This window comes from Anopheles ziemanni, chromosome 3 (assembly GCF_943734765.1).
Source record: "Anopheles ziemanni chromosome 3, idAnoZiCoDA_A2_x.2, whole genome shotgun sequence".
Taxonomy (NCBI): Eukaryota; Metazoa; Arthropoda; class Insecta; order Diptera; family Culicidae; genus Anopheles; species Anopheles ziemanni.
In genome coordinates this window covers 30143807-30170142 of record NC_080706.1, presented here as the reverse complement: position 1 = coordinate 30170142, position 26336 = coordinate 30143807, and the positions used below count along the sequence as shown (strand labels likewise).

Below are 26336 nucleotides of genomic sequence, written 5' to 3'. Positions count from 1 at the left end.
ACGCGCACAACACGACGCCTCCCGGTTTTCTCCGAAAACGCGGGACTGTGAAGAGCAAAAGTGCGCTTTTCCATCTCGTCGCGGAGACCGGGCCAGGGTTTTGTGCTTTTCCCTTTTTTGCCCGAGTTCTCCGGTGATCCATCGTTTGCGGCTGCTGCTGCTATATCCTCCTGTGTGTGTGTGTGTATGTGCGCAAAAAGGAGCAGTGCGACAAGACAACCGGCCGGGGTCAACCAGGTGCGTGCGTGCGTGCGTTCGTTTATGCGGTGCGTGTTGTTGCTTGTTGCAGCATAGCAGCACACACAGAGTGAAAAACGGTGCGTTCCTTCTCCTGCCTGGCTGGCCAATGGGGCGCCATTCCATTTGTGTACAGTGTTGTGAGTTGATTGTGCAATAATATATTGTGTACAGTCTCGTGTTCAGTGTGCAGCTTTTGGCATCGGCCTCGTTGTGCGTTTACGTCCCCAACCAACGGGCCAATCTTTGAGGAATCTTCTTCTCGCGAGTGGATACAAACGTGTGTGGTGTGTGCACCGTGTAAAATATACCGCCTTGGTCGTCCACACTGCCGCATTCGAGTCCTCAAGAGTGTGAGATTTCTTCGCCTCAGACAGCGGTCTGTGAATCCCCGACCGAAGAAGGACAGCGGGTTTTGGAAAAGTGCGTCCGCGAGTGTATCCCTTGCTGTAGCTTCCCTCCGGGACGTTCGTTTGTCCATCTCCGCCCTTTGGCGCACAAGTCTATGCGTGTGTGTTTGTGTATAATTGTGTGATTGTGTATAAATGTGATGTGCATTTGCGTGTAGATAAAGGCTCAATTGAATGATTATTCGTTCATCTCGTTTGACCTGAAAGTAGCAGTCGCTAGTTGGAGTTTGTGTAAAGTGTCGTCCGGCGTAGGGGTTTTTATCCGAATCCGAAGCGGAACGAGCCACTTCGCGCGGGTGTACAGTGTTTGCTGCAATCGGCAAGTTTCCTCTTCCATCAATTCAAAGTGTCCCGGGTGCGTCCTGCGTGTGTTTGTGTGTTCTGCGTTCACACCACGGTTCCCTGGCAGTGTACAAAAGGGTGTTTTTAAAAATCCATTTAACGCATTTATCAAAACACAAATCCGACACATTCGGAAAAGTGTTTTCAAAAAGCAAGTGTAGCTCCCGTTTGTCGCAACAAAGCCTCCTTTAGCGACCAGTGTGTGAGTGAAGCACTGCTCAATATATCGAGCTCTTGCAAGAATCGCCGAAGGATCTTGAAAGAAAGTTGCAGCCCGAGGCATAAGAAAGCCTCTGTGACGAATTTGTTTGTTTGTTGTACATAAGTGTGTAAAAGTGTGCACGTTATCTCTGTGAAGCCGCCTACCGCCACACCAGCACAACATAGCCAGCATCCCCCAACAACCAGCAGCAGCAACAGCAGCAGCAGCAGCAGCAGCAATTCTACTGCTGCCCGCGCGTACACGCATACTAGCGGACTTCTTCGCGGCAGTGTGTGCAGTTGTTTTCAAACAAAACACCACGATTTCTCACTGCGCGCATCGCCCCCGGCGCCAAGGGTTAGCAGCGGAAGAAGCAGCGAGCAATAACACCGCCAACGCTTGAAGGAATTCCTACGAAAAACAAGGTGCGTAGCCGAATCGTTGGAGGGATGATAGTTGTACTGCAAAAGCTGATGATTGACCTTATCGAAACGCCGTCCAACTGTTCCGAGATTGACTTTTATGCGATCCAGTCGAGTGGCAAGGACCAGAGTTTATCCTTCCCGTCTAGTTGTTTCTTTTGCTTCTGTATAACTAACTGTACGTTCCTTGAACTTTGAATAAGTTTCTTATAATATGCTTGAAATTGATAATCTACTCAAATTATGTTACCTCAGTAATTAAAATAACTCACCTACAAATGTCAAATATTGTATTTCTTGAATGTAGTTATTGTGGATGCAAAGCAAATATATTGTTGCGTCGCTAGGTTCTGGATGAGATTCACCAGACTGGGTAATTTTAAATCGGTCAGTAGGAAGAATGAAGGATCTTACCTCCTTACCAACAGTTTTAATGTACATTTTTTATTAAAAAAAGGGCCGGTTTAATTCAGCCGCCGGTTCGGTTTTGGCCAGTGGACCGGACATTTTCGACCCCTGGTTTGGAGTAGTTTTGGCTCAAAATGAAACAATAAAACTTTCTTTAAAAAGTTGGATAAAAAGTTTTCTTAAAGCTATCTCTGTACGAGAAATACTTTATGGAGTGTCTAGTTTTAATAATGAAAAAGAAATGGTCGTTAAAGATCATAAAAAGTATTTATTTGAATGTATTTAAAATGTTAGAAATTTGATATTAAACCAATTTTTTATGTTAGTTTCGTATGAGTCTTATCTTTTCTTAGGCTCAAAACCTTTTTAGGAAAATTCATATTGTACAAAACCATATTCCTTCGAGTAATTAGTAGGGTGGACGGAATTTTGTAAAAGCTCTATGCAACCAGTATTCTACACGAAAGGACTATGTAAATTAACAACCAAAAATAGGGATTTCGATACAACACAACGCACAGTTATTAACGACCGCATCTACGTATCTTCAGTAATTCAAATCAACCATTTGTAAAACACCAGAAAAGGCTTATGATTACCGTGGGATTGTCGTTCCTGCACACTAGACACGTTCGTTTCTGTCGTTAGTTACAGTCTGGCCTGCCCCGGCATGATCGAGATTGTTTATGCGATGTGGTTATTAAACCGACTCGAGGAGGAGATACCCGTTGATGGAATGGCGAGGCGAATGATAAGGGTGAAAGCGAACGGGGAAAGGATGGCTCCGCACAGGCCCACCGGTAAACGTAATCGTACTTACAACTGGCATCCTTCCACGTTGTTGCTTCCTCTCTGGGCTGTTTATTCGATTATCTACTGTGTGCGGGTTGTCCTACCGCTGCGTATCACTTTGCATGCGTTAATCATCATCAGCGCGCATCGCCATCAACTCAATCCTCCAGTCTGCGAGGGGGGTTTTTGGTCGATAGAGAGAGACAAAGAGAGTAATAAGGAGGGGTAGATAATCCGGTCATTCGGTTGGAAGGAAATAGATTGGAATCCGTCGACGGAAGTGTCCGGAAGCAATAAACCGTTCCATAGTCTTCCTGCAAGCTGCGAGAGATATGTTTGGCTTCCAATGTGAAACGTGTGAAATAAACACAAACTCTTCATGCTACTCATGTAGGTACTATATGATGGGTTGTATTTTGTCAGTGGTTAGCTCACAAACAAACACACAAGTGATTAAAGGTCAAAAGTTTGGGATGTAAGAATTTCAATCGGGACACCAACCAGACCTACCTATGAGTCGAGCACGAAAAAGAACAGTTTTATTCAACCGAGTTAATAAGAGTGAGATTTATTTTATCGACGGACAATGGCAATAATGCTAATTAATGAATGTGTTATGACTGTGGCAATATCTTACAACTGCATAGACTGAATATGATGTTCGAGGTATTTCATTTCCGTTCTTGGACATATCACACATTTCTGATACAAAGCGGATTCGGTACAAAGCTATGTTTTTTCTTCAATTCTCCTTGAAACTTTAATTTCGAACCATTTTTTCTACTACTTGATATAAAATACGAAAAACTTAAACTTTTCTATACTCCAACTATATAAATAACTGTACCGTTTGCATTCAAGAATACATTTTTTTAGATTGTTTTAAATTTATTCTAGAAATATCGAAATTTTCTCTGGTAGGACTTTTTGCTAAGATTTTGTTAACGTAATAGGAGATCTTACTAGCCCGCACTTAAGTCGTATACCTATCAACTAACATAATGTAGTTTAGTTAGAAAAATTGACCTTGAGCGTCTGTGCTTATCACTAATCTGCGTTTGTTGATTCACGTGCAGGGGTTTTCATTATCTTTCCCGGTGAATGAAAGTGTATTCTTTATTAGCACAGTTCTGCTCGCGATAGTTATTCTGTATGTCTTATTTTATCTTGTCTTTTGAGCTTTCGGGTTCATCTAAATAACGACGAATGACGTTTTCTAGTTTTATCTACAAACTATGTCTTCCTGTGTGCGTTAAATAAAATTTCCCCAGGAAAGTAAACTGGAATGTTTAAGTGAACGAAAATCCCATTTCAAATAGTACACAATGGATAGTAATTGAACGTGTGTACTTGATCTTACGATCGGGAATGAAATTTGGTAAATAAACAAAGAAAATTTTTCTGTATCGATATACCAGTCGTATCGCCGTGTCGTGTTAGGTTTTTAAGCACCTTTATTCAATTACAAATCTGTTCCAAACCAAACTTCTCAGTTCCAGATCATGTTAAATAGCCAGGGGATTTTAAATGGAAAAGGGCAAACATGTCACAAGTTTCATCCAGCCATGCCAAGAACTGGACCTGTTTTCGACCTGCCGGAATCTTCTCTGTTCAAACACTGGTTCCGCTCCCAAAGTTCGGGACAAGCAAAACCGTCGAATGTGTTGTTGCTCAGTTGGGGTTTCCTTTGGGTGCGTAGGGTTCGTCTGGTTTGGACGGATCGATTTTCTTATCACGCACGGTTCATTAGCTTTTTGGCCACCTCAGGCCCAGCCCTGGGAGTCGGGGAACAATCGATCCCTGTCGGGGAGCATCGTCGGTCTAGAGGTTACTTATTGTGTGGTTTGTTTTTACTAACAAAAACAAGTTATTAATCGTAGCTCACGCCTAAGAATAACGTGGACAGGGTTAAATTTCGGACATCAAAACATGACATGATAGAAAAAGAAACAAAAAAATTGTCGCAATTTAAAAAAAACAATTGTTTATTGAATAATAATATAGTTATTAAGATGTTCATCCTTCTTTCCGTAAATTTCTCGAACTTTTTGTAGTACACCCGCCATCAGGATGCGTAAGCCAGACCTTTTCGTCACGGTTGGGCACCTTTTTCACTTTGTTAGTTTTGAGTTCTTATGATTTTGACTTACCTACTTTGCAAGTATAGAAAGACTGGGATTAGTGTTAATAACGGCTACCACCTTCTTATTCATTTTTCGGAATTCTTTTAATCATTTTAAAAACAAAAATAAAAAAAGTTGCTCAAAAAAGATCCATTTGGCAAATGAAAAAGCGATCGAATTCAAGGTTTGCAGAGTCGCTCGTTCTGCCAAAGGTTCATAATCAACATTGGAATGTCTTCACTGCAGCTGTTAGTGTGGCGTAAGAAAATATCTTCATATGTCCACAAATGTTGACAACGTTTGCCGGTTAATGCTGCACAATTCCACCTTCTTTCCCCGAGAGGGACGACTGAGACCGGCCCCTAAGAAAGACGGGGTCTTTATAAGCCTGCTTTATAAGTCCCAGCAATGGTTTGCCGTGCGGCAATTTGGTTGTTAGCTCGGGTGTTGTACATCAGTTGGCAATACCACGGCTTACGGTACCGCACCAAGCCTTGATCATTAAACGCCGTGCGATACTGTGTCGGGCTGAACTTGGCTTGCTTGCTGTTATGATGCCAGTGCTGGCGAAAAGTAGGGCAGGAAATGGAAAGGAAAATGCACCGCAACGGGAAACATCCGGTGCACTGTGTGTGTGTCGAGATGCGCCTTCACATTTCCGGCTGGTTCGGTAGCTCTGTTCCGCCGATGGATTTAACCGGCCTGCAGTAGCAGCGGGGTCTGTAGGAGGGTTGCGTTGATTGTAAGTTATGATGTACCCTATCAACCCTTCCCTGGCTTTCCCTAGGAACTTTTGCCCGGGTTTAATGCAGTTATTTGTGTGCAGTATAACATGCGGCACAAGACGATCGGAACACTAGTCGCAGACTAGGGACGATAATAATGGACGATATCATTTCCACAACACAAACCCATCTCCATGCCACTAACTACTGTCGGGTCATTAATGTTTCGCTTTCCTATTCGCTTGCTACTTTCAGGACACGTTGATCATCTTAAGCCTTACGCCGAAAAGGTAACCGGGATACCACCACCTTCGTCGAAGGAAGACACACGTTCATCGGTGTTGGAAAACATAATATATAGACCCCAACGTCTCGGTTCAAGCACCGCCGGTTCGTCGATATCCGGACACGACACGAGGGTGGCTGAGAGACGGAAAGAAGGAAAGAGCGAGAGTACGGGCTCACGTGCCAGGACAACAACACCTCCTAGCGACTGAAAAGAGCGCACAAACTCGTCGAACAACACACACACACACACTCACACACCTAGTGAAACGGGGCAACTGCCGGCAGAACAACGACCACCACGACAACGACGGACACGCTAGCACCGGAAACAGTTGCCGCCAGCATGAAGCTGCTCGGGGGCCACGACGATGGTGGCGGGCGAAACGCGGCCCCAATCCGCACCCAGGACGATGCCGCCGTCGGCTACGTGTTCCAGCGGCATCCGAACGAGACCGAGTTCAACCAGTTCACACAGAAGCAGTCCCGGTGGGCATCCGGGGATGACACCATTATCGATGTGAGTATACTCGCCCCCGCCTTTCCAACCAGCACCCCTTTTATTCGGCCCATCCCTCGCGCGATGAACACTCGGATGTGTGTGCGGCATCCCCCAAAAGCCGGAGCGAGGGGTCGATAAAGGGCCACCCAGTACGTGCGTGCACTCGAGGGGACTTAATTTAGGAATTAATCGCGCAAATTTACGGCCCAGGATTACACAGTTTAGAAGCATGAAGCATGTAAGGCCGCCTGATGCTTTGACTGTATGCTTACGGTTTCGGTTACAACATTGCTGTATTCAACGTGTTTTTAAACAAGCATTGTAAACGGCCTTTAAACGAGCTTTTTACTGGATAAGAACTATATTAAAACCTGGTCCAAAAAGGAATAGCATAATTTAAACCATATCGCTTTAAATACACATAGTTGTATTTGTGATTTTGGTTAAATGGTAACAATGATTAGATATTCATGAAATGATGTTTCAATCAACAATGACAACATGACGATGTCTCGCCAATCGATAAAAATAATACAAAAAATGAACGATACGAACGAAAATAATACAAAAAATATTATCGTTTGGTAACAGTGTTTAAACCAGGAATGAGCTAGAACGAATTAGCAAAATATCTATGAAAGACAGAGGTAAAAAGAGGAGCCACAGTAATTAAACAAATCCTCTCGAGATATAGCACTAAAGTCTAAATTTCTTCCTCCTTAAAAGTACTAAACGCTCGAAAGGAAAATAATCTGTTTCGATTGTATGTTGATGGATATTATTGGTTAGCAAATGGATTGTTCATAAAGCTAAATACTTTCTATTAGTTTAGTTTTTACTCGATGAGTACAAAACGAAACCTGGTTGGAACATTAATTTTTGCTTATTTGTCGAACAAAAAATGTTTCCCTAGCATTCAAACACCCGCGCGGCACGACACGTTCGAAACTCTACGCTTCGTCGAACACTCGTTGAAACATTCTGCCTCTCCGTTCTTTATGTTGGACCGAATCCTTGGCAAAATTATGCCATGTCGCGTGCGCCGCCGTGCCGTTGCTTCAGTTAAGGGGTTGCATTTTGTTGTAGAACGTGTGGGGGTGTTTTTTTTTGCGTTTTCGTTGAGTACACTCCGTGTCATAACTATCGACCGATGAGCACCGCTCGATAAGAAGGGATGTTCTGACGTTCAAGTGGGAAGCAAGCGCACGTTATCGTTCCCCGGCAGACACCCGCTCACGATGGCGTGTGGTGCTGAAGCGGATCTGTAGGAATATCTGTAGTATCTAAGGGGACAGTTTGTCGCTGCAAAAGATAAGGTGATATTGATAGCAATGCACGGGATAGGTGAATATTCTAAAAAGTGCATTGTACAGGAAGCGCACTTCTAGTTGAGCTGCTTCAAGGCTCCAAGGCGAGGTTTACTTTTAAGTTGTTTCCGTTTCATTAAGTTTTAACTTCAAAAATTGTCTTACTGTAAATTATTTATTCTACTAAAAGAAAGATGTCGGTACAGTTTTGCATTGAGAACGTTCATTTTACATTTTTAGCCTGTTCTGGTTTTCTTTTGTCTTTGAACATTGCATTTACATTTTGGTTTCATTACAGTTTCAAACAAGCATTCAATCAACAGAAAGTATGGCTTAAAAATAAAAGAAATTGTTCATAAATGATTTAATTTAACTGGTTTGAACGAATAGTTTTTCCTTTGTCTCTATATTTCTCTATTCTCTTAATTTAAAAATATGTTTAAAAGATATGCTTGTATATTGAATAAACGATAATGATCTAGTTAGATTGGTGTGTTAGGCTATAGTTGAACAATTTATCAGGATGTATTTCTTTTCCGTGCAAGCTGTATGTAGAATCAAGGAAATAATGGTTTGAAAATAGACAATTCTATTTTGTCTAGGTCACAAAAGTAGACGTATTGCAGGGTTACATCAATAGCGTTCATATTAACGTAATCATTTGTTTACTTTTAACATGTTTACTGATCCAATCTCTTCTTTCTGTCAATTACCCCGCAGAACCAAGATAAGTGGAAGTACCCAGCACTGACGAACACTACTCCGGGAGGGCTGCTTCCTCCGCCCGTCGTTCCCGGCGTCAAGCAGCAGCAAGTGCAGCAGCAACAGCAGCAACAGCAGCAGCAACAACACTCGCTGCAGCAGCCGCCGATGCAGCACCCGCACCAGGCACACCAGCACCAGGTTCAGCAGCACCAGCAGCAGCAACACCAGCAGCTGGCGCAGCAACATCAGCAGCAGCAGCAACAGCAGCAACAGCAGCAGCAACAACAGCAGCTGCCCATGATCAACCACCCGTCGCAGATGGCCAACCATATGAACCACCAGAACCATCTCGGGCAAACCATGCTGAATCACGCCACGATGAACAGTGGCGGTCTGCCCGCGATGCAGATGCCGATGCAGGGCGGCATGTACGATCATCTGCATCCGCCGAACGTGAACGTGAACGGGGTCGGCGTACCGAAGCCGCCCGGTCCGGAGCAGCAGCTCGTGTACCTGAGCGGTGGCCAGCAGTACGGGACCGTTCTGGCGCCCCAGAATCAGTACATTCCCCGTAACAACTCCGCGGTAAGTGGTGGATATTTTGGGGGGTTCGCGAACCGCAAAAATCCCACCAATATCATTCTCAAGTTAACGCACCGATGAAAGAGGTTTATCGTGTACTAGGAGTACCCCTGGGGCCAGCGGGAAAGGGACGTGGTACTATCTTTTCGTAGAACAGTAAAACCAAAACTCCACTGTTGATGACGCGGAAATACACAGCGAAAAAGTGGTTGTGTCCGAATGTTTTTAACCGACAGGCATTACTGTTTTGACAGTACAACGGCTTTTGCTCGATTGTGTTCCTTTTGGTCTCATCGTAAAAGGCAATGTAGCATAGTAGAAGCATTTTTAAAGCACACTGTCAGGGAAAAAATGATAAATCCGTAAAAAAATCCCTTTTTAGGTTCACGATCGTGTGATCTTGTTTATTGGTTTGTTTAGCGGAATGGCATTCACACACTTTTTTCTCCAGCCAACGAAATGGATAATGAGATTTTTTTGAATTTTTATATCAATTCTACAATGAAGCACTCATTTAAACAATTGTTTTTGTTATTTTTACCTTATTCCATTCAATTTAATCCCAATTTTAACCCCGGACCCTGTCAACCGATGGTGTGGATATCGTTTCCTGCTTTTGCTCGCTCTTGATGCCCTACATTGGACGCTTTTAACGTAATTGTTGGAAAATGGTGCAATGACAAAAACCTTCCCTCTACATTACTGCTAATGCCCCCCAAGAGGTATGCGCACTAATCCAACGCATATGCGGCAAAGAATGAAATCGAACCAGTTCGATTCCCGCTCGACGAGTAATGGCGCTGGCTTTGCAAATCTGCCAAATGAATCACAAAACACACCAACCGGCTAGGGGCTGCATTCGATGGTGCGCATTTATTGATCCACGCCAGCATATTATTTGTCACGGCTCGCTGGACGTAGGGAGGTATGGACGCCCGGACGATGGACCGCTTCCTTTCCGTTCCGAGTTCAGTGTCCTGTTCCGTGGCAACGCATCGGATCGAATCCGATGGAAAGGGCGGGAAAGCATGATGGAGCGAGAAGTGAGCGAGAACACGGAAAGAGTGCGAGACGGCACACCGAGTGGACAGTGTATAATAATTCAATTAATGCTGACACCAAAAGCTCCGCCACCTTCCGGTCGGCATGCCGGTTCGTCCTCGGTTGCCGGAAAGAGGAGCGAGATAGTGGGACATTTCGCAGTATTCCGACGCAGTTTGTCCCAGAAGAAATTAGGCCACCGGTAGCGCGCACCGGTCGGTCGGATCCTTTTTGGGGGCGGGAATTCACTGGTGAACACCAGTGGCGAGCAGAGGTTCCGGTAGGCAGGAAGACTCTTGGGAACACTGTACCGTACACCCTGCCAAGTTCGCGCCCAAGGACGCATCGGGAGTGAAAGAGCGGTGCAAAATAATCCATGTCAAACGGTCGCAATTTATTATCTGTGTCCGTGTTGGGGTTTTTTTTCCATCGATCGAACGCAGCACAAACTTCCATCGAGTGAATGGAGAGGAGGACACAATTTGCTAATCGAGGAAAATCCCGACGGAGGTAAAATTGTGCTGAAAACCTGCGGAAATCGGTAACGAATTTATCAGGCGAGTCGCCGTTATTGGCGAGTCCTTTTCATAGGCGAGGTTTTATTATTCGTTAACCATATTTCCACTCACAATGGATCCGGTTGTGGGGCTCCCGCTTCCCACACGGAAAAACACACCAACCTTAGCATCCACGAGCCGCGGTCTTTCTGGACGCCAGCGGGCACGGCAGGGGTATTTGTTTGCCGGTCATTGTCAGCCATTTTGGAACATGGCTGAATTTGGTATGCTCTTCACGAACGGTGTGCAAAGAAAATCTGCATCGTCACGTCCCTTGCCGCGCTGCTTTGCTGCGGCCGGTCCAGATTGAGGTCTATGGGGAGAAAAACAGAAATGTTTTCCGCAGCACTTCGGAAGAACCTTTCCCTTTCTTCTCTCATGGCTCTCGGAAGTCTTTTGCAGACTGATGGTTAACCGGATCAGGACACCGGAAAACGTTCGCTAAATCCGATCAAACGGTCAAAATTAGGAAGAAAGCAAAGCTTGGCATTGTGATGCACGGCTTTCCACTACTTGAAGTTGGCAAAAGTTGTGCCCGAAACATGCTGCGAAACACGTGTTGTGTTGTTGCAAGCGTTTTTATTTTTGCAGTTAAAAGTTTCCAAACCCCTCTCCCCGATTCGGTGGCGCTGCATTGTTCCTGACCTAAATGAGCGTTTAATTGCGGCCAATGGCCAAGCATGGTGTTAGATTTTTCCAAGCATGCATTATTTGGCGAAGTTGGGTTTCATTTTTAGGTTGCATCACACGCCCATCATGCGGCAATTCAATTACGAAGAGGAGATAATTTGGGCACTTGGGTAAATACTGCGGAGCCGGCTACAGAGAGAAAGAGGGAGAGCGAGAGGGGAAAGACGATGAGAAAAAGATCACAAAGTCACTAGTCTGGACACTGGATGGTGTGCTTGGGGTGCTTGGTTGGTCCAGCAGCGGCCACCGGTGGATGAAGCAGGGAAAACCTGGACAACAAGCCATACCTACCCGGGACTGGACGGGTTTTCTTACTCGTTTGTTCTTCGCCTCCGGAGGGACACATAACGAGGACAATGACAGTCGGCCATCATCGTCAACGGTCGGTCGTAGTGCCGGTTTTTCGCGTGCGACGATGCGCAACGCCGGCACTAGAGACCGATCCGGGGCCGCCTTTTTTGCGGTGCCGATGGTTTTTGATTTCATTTTAATTTTGGCTTGTTTTAATTAGGGGGATTTCTAACGGAATGTGCAGATCGCAAGGGAATGTTTTTTTTCTATTTCCTAAGATTTTTCATAAGCTCTTCCCCTGCAGTTATCACGATTTAGTGCCTTAGTTTTGTGGAACTATCTTCTTTTAAGGTAACTATGGATAACTATAAATTTATTAGCGAAAAGAAACATTAAATTTTTGATAATTTTCTAGGTGCAGTTTACTCATTTTCAATTTTTGTCATGAACATGATACATGTAACTATGCTTTAATTCAATTGTTTTAATAAAAACAATAGAGTTGATAGAATAATTGTGTTAATTGTGGAAAAGTAAACATCAAAATTGTCATTATTCCTGTTGCATAAAGCGCAGACGTTAGTTTGCTGAGATTTTGTAAGGTTCTAAATATTGTAAGAAAAAAAAAGTTTATCACGTTTTCCAGCCAATTCTCTAATAATTAATTACATTCATTTAATTAACTGACCTCTGAAAAGCACGGACGATAATTCTCTTCCAGTGGTTTACAGGCCATGACCACAGGCCACTTCACTTGCTCTTTCAATCATAATTTTTCATCGCGATTCCCTTCATTTTATGACACCAATTTGCGAGGTGTGTGCGTGCTTGATTATGCTTATATATTTTGCGGTACGATAAGATCGAAGGTAAAAAGAGCTCCCAAGATGCTTATCTTCACAAACTCTTCGGGGGTCGTGCGCGTTCGTTCTGCCGGAGAGAAGAAACTGTTTCGACTCAATGGTATGGCTAATCCATGCAATCACTGTCGACCAAAATGCGGTTTGCCGTAGAGAAGGCTGCCGATTTATTTGCCGCGTTTGTTGAAATGATAATTTTTCGTGCAATAAAATGCCAGCCAGCCGCGGGTGCGTGTAGGTGTGCCGGCACGGACGGAGTTGCATAAGTTGGTGGAGAAGGTGTTGAATTTGTAAGCCAATTGCAATAATCCAACCCCAGACGATACTTATTATGTGGAACGGCTGTACACTCGGGAAGTGTGCATTTTTCATTAATGATGATCTAATGATATGCATTCGATTGTCTTGAACAGGTTTTGCCTTTTCAAGGATTTATGAAGGCAGGGATTTTTGTATTGTAAGGAAAGCACCGATGCAGAAACATTTTATTTCATTCTTGTAGTCTTCGTTATTTCTATTTCACGTCCTTCTGCCATTGTTAATCCTGTGTTAACTTTACACACACAAAGCAAAAGTGTGCTCCAATTTTCTTATCCTCGAAAGTTCATCGTAATGTTTCTGGAAATTAACCACACCTTTCAAGGTGGAAGTAATTTTGTGATACCACCGTTTACAATCGATTTTGTTGACTGACTCTTGATAGTACATTATGAAATCTATGTATGTGTGCCCGACTGCACATGTGTGTAGGTGTACCGGCGTTGATGAGACGCGCGTCCTTGATAGGATATCGATCGAAGATGCGCTGGAAGTAAAGTGCTTATATCCTTATGATAAAAACGGGGGAAAGGGGGAGAAGAGAAGGGAGCTGATGGGAACGAAGTTTAGTGAATACGTGTCCCTCCGATTATCGGGATGGAAGTTGAGGCCGTCGAGGTGTAATTGGGGGCTAATCGCATGAAGGGCATTGATGCTTCAGACTAATGAAAATTCTCCTCAAATAAGTTTTGTTGGTGATTAAATGGATGGATGTTTTACTCAACGGAAATTTGCCTGGTGGGTAATGTTGCAATTAACTCTTGACAGTTCCTTGGTCGAAAGAAAGTAGCATATATCTCAACATGCTCCCTGTATGTGGCCAGAGTGTATTTGTCTTCTGTACGATCTTTCTTAGATGAAGAGGAGGAAGCCGAGGAGGTTGAAATCTGTGTGAGAATCAAGCTATGGTTTTTGGGCAAGAGAACGCAACGAAAAGAATATCCGAGAATGGCCAAGAGGAGAATGACATGTTGGTTGTTAATGAGCCTTCGATGATTCCCAAATTGTGATGATGATGATGGTGGTATGGTGCGCGAGATGCCGGCACGCCAAGTAAAATTCTCCGCGAGCGAGCTTACCGTGTACGGAAACACACTGGGATTACGCGAGTATGCTGCTTTGCCTGTTCAGTTTTCCCCCTGTCCGCGTCAGGTGCGCCAAAGGTGTGCGATGGAGATGGTGATGGTGGTGGTGGTGGTGTAGGCGCCGGACGAACACTGAAAGGCATGGTGTGGAATTGGAAGCGGCGGCATGCGAACTGACTGCGGCTGCTGCTGCCGTTGCGCTGCTCTTTGACAAAAGGTTTTTGGCTTCTGCCAGCTCCAGTCAAGGCCGGCCATACGCGCGCTGCCGGCGATGTCCGAGGTGTATAAAGGCGTGCAAGAGATGGCGCTACGTTGACCGCGCGACGCGAAAAGATAGGCGAACGCGAGATGGATACAACGCGAGCTGGACTCACGAACGGTCCACCGACGGCTTTACCACCTAGCAGCTAGCAGGTGGAGAATAATGTAGAACTCTGTTTGCAGTGCAATGTTAAAAAACCAAATTTGTATGTTTTTCTTCCATTGTATGATGGTTGAGTAGGAATTTAATTCGAAGGAATTTATTTGTTTAAAATAGGTGTGGACTGCAAAGATGCGGAATTCTCTCAAACTGGCGAATTCTTTCTTAACCAACAATAACTATAACAAACCAGTTGAACGCAGTGAATCGAAAATGTACGCTATTAAAAAAGTATGAAAGAACAAGAGAGACACAATTCGCATCATCTGTTCCATAATGAGAATTATGTACCATAAGCTAATGAACGGAACATGATAATGGACAGTTAAATTATTTAAATTAACATTGTAGTATTTTTAGTCACATTGCAAATAATCTTCTAAAACAAATGCTATGTTTATAAAATTTTGCACATATTCCACAGCAAATCCGTAGTCTCAAATATGTAAATTTTTACTAAAACTACTTTAATACTAAATTTAAAATAATTGATCAAGTTCTAGCCATCCATGCGTACCTGGAAGTTCATGAAGTTTTGACGAATCATAAAGATGTGATTCATCAAACTGCAGATATTTGAAGCTAGGCAAATTCGTAAATCTCGTAATGAATCTATTATAGATGGTTCATATGAATGAATCTCATTGGAAGATTCACAAGACACAACTCTAAGACCAAAATATCGAAACATGCTATACGATGTTCATAATGAAAAATAGGTTCTTGTACCTTTCAAACGATTGATTTTTAAAAAAAAAGCGCCAAACAAAACATCTATTGATCTATTATCCGCGCCCACTGTGCGAAGGAGTTGGTAAGAATAGCTATTTGGTGAGACTGAGCGTCGTCTACGACGGTCCATGCACGGTGAGCGTGAGACAAACGCCGGTTCATCATATGCCGATGATGATAGTCATCGCGGTCAATATCGCCATTCTCTTGCCGCGTGCGGTTTCTTACGCCTTTCGTCCATAGACATCGAGTTTTCTTCAGTTATTCTCCTGTCTCTTCGTTTACCTCTATCGTATCGTATGGATTTTTCTACACGAACCTCCAACGAACGTGTTTTATACACACGATCCCTTGGAGCGCAGCGTGCACCAAAAGCCGGAAACGAATCTGCTGCGAATCTCGAACCATTTTGCCGATTCATTCTTTTTCGTCCACTGAGGTGGTGTATTTCCCGGGGTGGAAAAGCAGAAAACATGCGGAGTATTTCCATGGCTTCCTCGTGCTTGTCTTTCTGCCCGCCTGTGGGTGAGTAGAATTTTCTACTCCACCGACGCGTTTGTGAAACGAACTGGGAAAGCAATCAACGGATGCCACAACGGGGTCCTCTTGTGGGAGTGAGAGGTTGGAATTTATGCTCGATTCTGGAAACATGCACACTGTTGCCCTACGTAAAGAGTCGCTCTCGAATTGTGTGGGGTCAATTTGCGAGTGAGAATTCAAAACAGGCCACCAAGACTTTGGTGCAAGAAGCGTTCCCTCTCCGGATGCATAAATTGATTCAGGTGTAGACTTATGCACTGAATAGTTGGGAAGCACAGTAATGCATTTCGAGACATGATGCAAGCTATATCATGGGAGATCTCCTTTGTAGGTTATTCTCAAGCGCGTTTTATACAATCGGTGCAAATTCAACTAGAAATAACACGTTAACTACATGTCTTGACACCTCAACGTTACATGTCGTTTTTTTCAACATGCCTCAACGTGTCAACCGAAGTGTTGGATGATCATTCTTAAAGGACCTTCATGATTTTTCCTCAATTATTTGATAAATCAGTACTAACATATTTTTCTCATTTACAAACTGTTTTTTCTGCTTCTTTCTGTTATCATACAAGTCCAGATTGTTATTTCTAATCAACTCAACTTCCAATAAAATCAACTCTCACACGACATCTTCGTGTTCTGCTGCATGCTACAGTGCAATAATAGCACTAGTTCTGCTCAATTGACCCAGGTCGGGTTCATCTATTTTAAACCTTGCACCATTCTCTTCCATTCTCAATCTGTACAATCAAACCTGTCGCGCAAACACACGAAGAGGATCGTCATCATGTGAGATCGCTTGCTCGGAAGAAGGGAACCAAGACTTGCAGTGGGAATGCGATCCCTGACAAAGACCTTCGTGTTCTTGGTCGTTGTCTACACCTCACACCCACATGCGGAGAGTCGGCGGTTACCGTCTCGGTTGCATCTAGTTGCATTGCTGCATCCATCCGCCCGCCGGGGAAGTTAATTTATGTTTATTCTCTCCTTATCTCAGCTGCGAGTTTTCACTCCCTCTCTCTCTCTCTCACTCTGTATCTCTAGAGAGTTGTCCCGATGTTGGTGTTGTTTGAAGCCTTATGGCGTGGGATTACTCTTTGAGAACTGCGAGTTACGTCCTCGTTCTGCACTTAAGGTAGTTGGTGCTATTATGTTATACATGATCATCAACAGCAAAGATCGGCGGTGGAGAGAGCATGCAAGAATCATCTAGGTTTTGTTGGTGTCTGATTGTCCTCGATCAAACTTCTCGCACACTTAAAATGGAAGTAACGATCGGTGCAATTTTTAGGCGCACGAAGCGTGATCGAGCGATCGGTTTTGCTCGGTACGGTTTGGTACACTTTAAGGTCGGCCTGCAAAACCAGTTGGTGTTAGCCACCGGGGAGGTTTTTTTTTTCGCCTGGCCTACCCTCCACCTTCCGTACAAGGGTGCAAAAGGCGAGCCGATCGGAACAGCATCGGTAGCATCTCATGCTCCTCGGGGTTGTTCCATCGCCATCGATGGATTGAACTTGAACTCGTTGTTACTTACGTTTGACGAATAAGAAACAGTCCACCATCGATTGCGCTGCACACTGCTGGTCCGGGTGCATTGCGTGTATTTTCTTCGTCGCCGTCTACTGAATGCCAGCTTGGGCCATCACGAGATTTGCATATGCACATGGGGCCCATCAGAGTTTCTTCTCGTGACTACTTAATGATGATGTTTTGAATATTGCTGAATGACAAAGATGGAGGGATTTCCCATCTTCCGGCATACTTGGCAAGTATCCCAAGAGTACGTGCTACCGCAGGATAGTGTTATGTCAGTGGTTCTCAAAGTTCGTGCACTAGCTGTCGTTTAAATATTTTTTGCTTGCGGCTATCGATATTTAACCACTGAACCCAAGGGATTTTAAAGCGCCTCATACCGTAGGCATGCGATAGCTTATGACTGCTCAGTTTTACTACTCAATATTAGTTAACAAAAAACTAAATCTACAACAGCATGACGAACAAATTAGTTAAGTCAGGGGTCGGCATACGTTTCCTGAAAAGGTCCAGATGATAAAAAGGACACATCAAAAAACAATATAAAATGTCTTTTGAAATGGATTACCATTTTTCTTGATAGTAAAGATGCATAAAACAGTGGTTCAAAATAAAATATTCGAATGTTTTTCTTTTGACTATTTTCTTATTCTCTTTGAATGTTTCCGTTACATTTTAGTTCGTTGCATTGTAAATTAGTTTCATTACTCATGATTGTAACTAATTGTTTACTCAAATTATCTTATCATATAGTGATATTACTGGCGTAATCTCAGTAATTGAAATAACTATCCTTCGGAAAGTTTTGAGTATATTGTCGACACCTGAATTAAGTCCTTGAAGAAATGAGTTGAAGCTTTATCCGTTTTGAAATCTAATTCCAGAATATTTAAGAGTCATATCAAAATAACATTAATCCCATTTGCAATAGAACTATTTGAGAACTTCTACTTTGTTTCTCAAGTTAATCAATAGGTATGGAAACGGAAGACTATTTATTTCGAGCCAGTGCATTAATGGCCGAGTATTTCACTGAGTGGTAAATCCAGGCACTTAAATATGCCAATCTAATACTTGATTTTTCCTTTGAACCTTTGCATGTCCATTTATTTCATAGCGTGCCATAATTTAACCTACCCGCTACACAATTCTAGCCGGCACCGCTATTGCCTTGATTTATTTATTTGCCTAGGCTATGGATTTCCCTCGAAACGTTGGCATCGCAAAGTCATAAATAAATAGTAGCCGTATAGCCGATGATGATCGTGATGTGATGCTGCTACCGACGCTGCTGGTGGGTGTAGTGTTGTGCCCACTTGCCGTCTTTATTTTATCGATGTACGCGGCCAATCGTATATCCAATCGCTCTCGACCCCTTGCAGTTATAACAACGCTCTCGTTCCATCGTGTCTAGCGTGTCGGCAATGTGCGTAATTGCCGAACTCGGGGGCCAATTATCCTTGCGAATCGATTCATCTCGTTATTTCGGTTCCATGGTTCGAACAAAAATCGAGTATAAGAGCGTCTAGATGTGTGGTAAGGGTAGGCTCTCTAAGCAGCCGGCTGGTTGAAGATTGCAAGCCAATTTCGATCTCCACAGAGGGTGGAGATAGATTTCATGCAGAGATGAATCGGAATGTTTCGCCGTCATGGTTCAACGCATGTAAAATGCGTCATCTCGTCTAAACGTCTTCCGCATTGCTGATGCTGCGGAACTGTAGGTGGGAAACGATCGGAAATAATACTTGGACTTCCTTTTCTGTATCCCAAATTGTGTATCGATGGTAGGTTATTAATGTATTTAATTTCAGCGTCTTGTAGACACATAAAGCTAATATAATGATCAATGTGCTGGACCGACCAGTGCCAGTTTCTACACAAAATGTTTGACCTAAAGCTTCATATTGAAAGAACGTAATACGAGGACTTGTTTTTAATTCTTGGTCCTTTTTTCATTTCCAGATCAACACATCGACAGCGAAGAAACTTTGGGAAAAGATTGGTTCCGATGACCCGAAAGTGTCCACGTGCGTTTCGGGCCCGCTACCGCCGCTGCAACTTCATCATGGCAGCATCGATCCGCAGGTGTGGCGCGATTCGACCTGGTCCACGCAGGGCGATGCCATCCTGGCACCACGTCGCATTTTCCAACACGCACCGGAAAACAATCCAACAGGCTCGACCGGCATTCTGAGGTGAGTTGTGTGGCGGAGTGCACACGAACCGGATCGGGAAAAGATGTTTAATTGTGTTATTCTCACTTTAGCCCACGCGATTCAACCGGTGGATTGGGTGTTAAGATGGTGGAGTACGTACTGGGCGGCTCGCCGACGAACAAGGAAAGCCCACTGGCCAGTCTGGAGCCGCGTTTCAAGGGGCTGAAGTTTGACGACGGGGATAAGGTATGGCCGGATTTGTGTTGGACGGTAGAGAACGATATCCCCTATTAACGCTGCACTTCCTGTTTTAGGCCTCCGATGATAAGGACAAGCGGAACTCACCGTTCGAGGCGAACGGGCTGAAGAAGGAGGAGGTTGTTGTACCCGGCACAAACGGCGTTGTGATGGTGAACGGAATCGACGATGACAAGAGTTTCAAGTAAGTATACGAGAGTGAGCGCATAATCCTGTGTGTCCTCCATACACACCCGGCAGTGGAGTGTGGTTGTGTCGAGCAGGATATTGAGCGCAACGAACCGTAATTCTCGACAATAGTCGCCTTTCGTTCCACAGCCGTACGCCCGGTTCGCGCCAGCCGTCTCCGGCCGAGGAGCAGCTGCCCCGTCAGAGCATGTTCGATCCGACCGGCGTGCACGGTTCCGCCGGTTGCCCGCTGCACACGATGCTCGGCTCGGCTGCGCCCGGCGCTGGCAACGATGTGGCACAGCAGGCGGCCGCTGCCGCCCTCGGTTCCTACCATCCGCAGATGATGACCCAGATGAACCAGATGGGCCAGCAGATGGGTCAGATGGGACAGCTCGGTCAGATGAATCAAATGACGCAACTGAACCAGCTCAGCCAGATGCAGAGCCACGTGATGAACGGTGTTGGCGGTATCCCGCAAATCACCCAGGTGAGACAGCTTGGCGGAAGTCAATTTACCTCGAGTTCCTTTTAATAATGGCCGTCTTGGTTTGTTTTAGAACCCCATGGTGAACCAGCATGCCCAGGGTCCGAATCAGATTGATTCTCCGGCGAACCTTATGCAGCAGCCGCACAACTTCGAGCTACAGGTATGTTTCGCAACCACTATATGTCTTTCAGCAACATCTACGACCTTATTTACTTAGTTCAAATTTAAAATGCTAATTCTTGGAATCGAGATTTGTGATTTTAATTGACGGATGATAGTGAAACTTAAAAAATGTGTTAAAACATCTTGATTCAAGAATCTTGGTGGCAGTCACCAAGGATATGTTCACCTTGATTAGATTTGTTAGAGTTTCAATTTCTGACATGTAGATGGCGACACCATCGCAAACAAGTAAAAGCATTTCAAATTGAATGTTTATGAGATGCACATTTCCTGACGATGGTCCTTTGAGTTTAAAAAAAGATAACAAGTGTAATTCATCATTATATAAAAGTTGACCTGGAGTTTTACCATATATAACACATTTCTGTACCACAAGTTCCTGTGGTATATTGAAAGAATAATCTCTCTTGGGAATGCACATACTTTTTGAGATTATCACATGTTTCCATCCAAGTTATGTTGAATTGCTATATTCTTATTAACTGAAACATAGACTACTTTCAATTCTTTTCTGTGGTAAAGGGGCGAGTTCTTAACAAAACAAGTTAGTTCGGTACACTTGCTTGCCTAACCTACGGACGGCGTGTTTCGATTTCTATCACCGCACACCTCCGAAGGACTCAAAACTGACGACTTTTTCCGTTCTTGTCACGGACGCGGGTTAGATTGCGACAATCAATAAATTTCTCATCCGGTCACTTGTTATCCTACCAACCACCCCCGCAAGGGGTTCAGCACGTTTCGTGCGGCTCCCGGTGGACGAAAAAAAGGTGCCTCGAACGACACCGGGTTCAAGGTTCATCAGTGACCAGTAGTTTGTTGTTGCCGTGTTTTTTCTTCTTTTCTATCCATTATCCGAATTGAATGCACCACTTCCGTCGAATCACTTTCTTCTTTGTCCGCTGCGTCCTTTGTCCAGTTTCTTTACTGCGTGTTATTTCATTCTCTACCCCCACCATCAATTGCAAGAAGCGTATGGGGGTGGGGCGCTAGGCGAGCGGGAAACACGTGGTTCCCAGCAACGAAGAAAGTACTCAAAAGCAGTGGACGTGCCGGTATGTGGAGTTAGTATGTATGTGTGTGTGTTATCCTGAACTTTATAGCTTTGGTCCATAAACGGAAGGGTTACCGAGCCTGGTAACAGCGAAGGAAGGAAAAGAAAATATGGCACAACACTCATCGGTTTCCTGCTACGCCCTAGATTGTCCCAGAGTGCGGAATTTTGCAAGCAATCTGCCCGAGGAAACGTTGCGTTGACCACATCCGTTGCTCTACTGACACATTTCCCCGTGTGCGATGGTGCACCGATCTTTGGCCGTCGGTGGAAATGTGTTCTGAACTTGAGCAAGGAAATAAGGCATGATTTACAACACAACTCCTTTATTACACAACCAGGAGAATATATCTTAATTGGATCATAATCTCGGGAGATGAAATAAGGAATGCAATATAATTTGCTGTAGAATTTCTTATTGAAAAATATTTCACGTGGTTGAGGGTTTTGGATTGTTATAGGATTATTGTCTGTGGTTTATGTGTTCAGCTCTCTGACTACGCACAAATGGCGAAGTTTATCATTTACCCACGAGAAAACGTTCATGCGCCGTCACACACAATACCTTACGTTGCTTTTTCACCACCCCCACCAACTCATTCCTAATTTGTGCGCACTTCTAAAAGTCAACATTACACTAACTTACTGCATGAGTCGTGCCCCGCTTTGGACGACGATGTGCCCAACCCGGAAATAGCCTGTTCGGACGGTGAAGAAGGAATCCGGCCGCCGTCTGTCAGTGCACTCCATCACGATTAGATGCACTTAGTTAGTCAAATTTTCCTCACGACTTGATTATGGAAATGAGCGCAGCGTGTTTTGCCGCGGCTGGAATGTACATGCGGAAGCGTCGTTTGTACCGTCGTTTCCATCCGGTCATGGTCGGCACCGGTCAAGTGTGCGCGTGTATGGAGCAGTGTTACCTTCATTCGTCGTTTCACTGCAGTGTGGAGTCTTGCGTTTACTGTCTTTTTCTTCTGATACACACTCTCTCAAGGCTTTTCTTGGAATGTCGCCGTAGGTACCTCCCTTGGAACCAACAAACGCTAGGAGAAAGTAGGACCGGAACATTTGTCGTAGGAGTGTATGTGTGTGTGTTATGGTTAACGCAAGGATAACCGCGCAAGCACGGATACGAGGGATCCTGTTTGGCTCTTGAGATGGAAATAGAATTAAATGGATGAGTCATGCGAGTCACGCTGTTTTACTTTGCGTCTGGTTCTCGGAGCAGCTCGTCAAAAGACAAATAGGTGACGTGGAAGGACCGAAGATGGTTGCAATCAATCTATTTCCAAGATTCCACGGTGAAGGATCGACCGACTCTAGTGGTTGGAATGTGAGCCATCGCCATTGACTGCCGCGCATTGTTGGTATTACCCAAGCGGTGCGGTTGCCTGCGAGTTGTTGGTGGTAGACGACGGAACGCATGTCCTTCCGCATTCCTCCTACCTCCGCTCATGGTCTCGGGCTCGGGGACGATAGAGAGAGAAAGAGAGAGAGAGAGAGCCCGACAAGAGATTGATTGACGAGCGGCAACTTGATACCGAGAATATACCGCTGTCGATGACGATGGCGATGATGGACCATTACTACGTGCACGTACCTCTAACGCGTAATGACGCAATGTGACATCCTGCGGGGCGGCGGGTGAATTCGAGATTGTTCAAATTAAACTTACTGTGAGTCCTCCAGTCGGGGGTGCTGTTGTACACATTAGCGTCGAATAAAACCGCAGGATTCTTCCTATTTCGGTAATACGATTCACGGTGTGCGCCCTCCGTTATCAACAGCCTGGCGTGTCGTCCGCAGCAGGACATCACCAACCCGTAGCCTGCGCGGAAATTACATCAATTTGTAATGTCGTGGTATGATATTTCAATCGTTTCTCGTGTTGTCGTCCTGGAAATGTAATGACTGTTGTAGCAGCGTTCGTTATCCAATGGGACGTGTTCTCTTCCGTCGCTTCCGTTTTAGAAAGGAGTTAAAAAAGCAAACACACTCTTACATCGCCAACAAGCGCAACTGATTGATGATACGGCGGCGAATATCCTGCACGTTATTGCCACGGGTGGCCACTCCGCCGAAGGTTAAAGACGAATTATAAGCTGATTGTTACCATCAATCTTCCCCACTTACTTCGGTTGGTTTTTGCTACCTTTTTGCCTAAAACAATGAGTAAATTTTCCCGACGCTTTTTCCAAACCATTCCGCACTTCTCGTGTGGTGTGTTGCCGCTAAGAGGCTTTTTGTTTTACCGAAGTACTTCTCCTTCTCATCGGCTTTTTTGCTATCGAAATCAATCGATTCTACAGTCTCGGAAGGAGTGGATAAAAAGGGCACTTTTCCCCATTGCCCGCCCGAGCACCATTGTTTTGTGTTCATTGAAAATGAAATTGAGTTTCCTATTGGACGAGAACGGGTTAGCATCGGAATGTGTCCCATTAATCATTACCACGCTCGTTTGTGTGTGTGTGTGTGTATGCCCGGTCGGGCTTTGGTATCAAATGAAGATATTGTGCCGGTTGGTGACATACACACGGATAGCAATCGATCGGTTATGTGTCTCGTCCGGCCGGGGAAGGGTTTCTTTTTGGTGCGAGTGGTTCTTGATAGGACAACTCTGCTCGTGGGTGTGTCCTTCACCGCATTAGTCAGGAAATCAAGAAACCCGAGGGAAAAGTGCAATGCGGTATACCGGTTGGGTCATGTCAATGTTGCCGGAGATGCCCTTTCTTCCACAGTTTTGCTGGCACTTTTCCGTCGCGTATGGGAATGTTAGTTTACCTTCCTTTTCAACGACGACGACAACAACAAGAATCCGTTAATGATGATGGCATTTACGACACTCCGTACGGTAGAAGAGTCCATCGCGGAGAGGTGCAAGAGCAGAGAGAAGGAGAGAAAAGTCAGCCGGAGGTTGAACAGTAGCACGAAGATGATAATGACCCGTTTCGTTACAGTAAGGTTTTCTGAACGCCGATTCTATTTCCTGTCTGGTGCCGAGTGGATCCGCAGGAAACACTATCTGCAACTAGGGAAAGGTGCGGGAAAAAAGGGGAAAACAGCTGCTTTACATAGCGACATAAACAACACTGTTTGCTCGAGTAGTGTATAAATTGATTTTTACGTTTGACTTTAAGCTTAAATCTTGCATTTCATTTTGCAATAAAATATTAAGTTCCAATAGATTCTCCCGATTTCAATACTATATTAGTCAAATTTTTCAAACATGTAACAAATTAATCTAACCGTCACAATTAATTTTGTTTTTTCTTTCCAATAAACAAATTGGGAAAATTGGCAAAACAAATTGGGAAAAACTTAAAGTAATATCTTTACCAAACACCAAAATCATAAAAGAAAAACTAACGGTTAACTGTCTCTTGGATTTTACAGGGATAAAGGTTCCCTCATACAGTTTACGAACATACAAACATATTTTCATTGAAAAAGTGAAAAACAGATTATCTCAAACAGCCCAGCGTTTCGACAAAGTAGAATAAAGTAGGAATGGCGGGGGAAAAAAGAAGATGGGAAGGGAAAACGGCATAAGTGGAGCAAAAGAGTTCGGTCATTAAAGGTTGGCTGAGTCAGACAGCATAATGGTGCACCCGGCAATCAGTGCCACGCTTCCACACGCATCCTCTCATAGCTCCTCGCGGTTGAATGACATTCCATTTCGGTATGTGTGTTCCGGCCTATGCATGGTTCCGGTCTGTGTGTGTGTGGGTGTGTGTGTGCGCTCGATAGTAGCAGACACGTGGGGGCTGGAAATTTCAGTCCCAGCAAACCGACGGCGTGAAGGTGCACCGTCGTCGTCGTCGTCGTAAACCACCAGGCGCCTCCATCGGTGCACGTTTAAACGCGTGGCTGTGGAATGATTGGGCTTACGCCCACGCCGAGCGAAGCGGCCGGAACGTTTACCACGTGACATTCGTGTTGGAAGATATTTCCGGAAAAGCGCTATTTTCCGGTTTAAAGAAGAAAAAAAAGTAGAGGAGGCGAACTTATTCAAAACAGTTCCGTGACAGCGGAAGAATAGTTCCGAGCATACCGGAGTTCGTCGTTGCGAGGAGGTTGCAGTTTCGCGAAGTAACTCAACTAGTTTAAGTAACGTAAGAGCACTTGACTGTGAAAGGGAAACTAGCAGTTCCGTATGCTTGAAGATAGCACAGAGTTCTAGATTTTCTTCATCGTTGAACGAAGCAACTGAAGCCTCCACATTACCCTCACGTTTTGAAGCGGTTGTTTTGCGTTGTTGGGCATGAGAGGTACCCGCAACGAAAGACATGCTGGCCGGGAGGAAATGAAGCACTTCATTCGAACAACTGAAACCGTTGCCGGGAAACGTATGCTCAACAAAGTCTAATGTTCCGGTTGTCACTCTATTGCAATGTCATGCTAAAGGCACTGTTGGTAATGCTGAGTAGTTGCTCATAGTGATAACTTGTTTTTTGTTACCAATTTTTGATTACTTTACCCTAGGGAAAATGTTATCTGTAAGGCTTCATTCATCAGCTAACTCCATTACGAGAACCGCTTTAAAAGGTTCTTTGAAACACTCGGAAGCTCAAAAACTCCAATGTTCGTTATTAAAATCATAATTGCATGTGACATGTTTTTCTGTTCAAGTGTGTGTATGCAGCAGGTAGACAAAAGTGTGCATTTTTTTTTGCTCTCTTAACATGCACCCGAACTCGACGTGTTGATGAAGAGCTTGAACCTGAATCAATTCTGGAGGCACCAAAAAAAAAAAAATTACACTGAAAAAACATTGATTGACACACGTTGAATATTTTTTAACAAACATTGTGTCAAAAGGTTTCCCATCCGGCGGTTTTCCCCCCCGAACATGGTCGATGGTAGTTTACATTTGTTGCTTTCGGGCATGCAACTCCTCCCTCCTTCCCT

General features: G+C 44.4%; 1 protein-coding gene across 1 annotated transcript; it reads left to right on the top strand.

Moving 5' to 3' along the window:
• Positions 1-6204: 6204 nt before the first annotated feature.
• Positions 6205-23516, top strand: LOC131284499 (maternal protein pumilio-like). The gene is made up of 8 exons (XM_058313359.1): positions 6205-6466; positions 8476-9045; positions 19079-19311; positions 19383-19518; positions 19587-19714; positions 19849-20188; positions 20259-20348; positions 23400-23516. Exons 1-8 carry the CDS (start codon positions 6293-6295, stop codon positions 23514-23516), a joined length of 1788 nt encoding a protein of 595 aa, XP_058169342.1. The 5' UTR covers positions 6205-6292.
• Positions 23517-26336: the final 2820 nt, after the last annotated feature.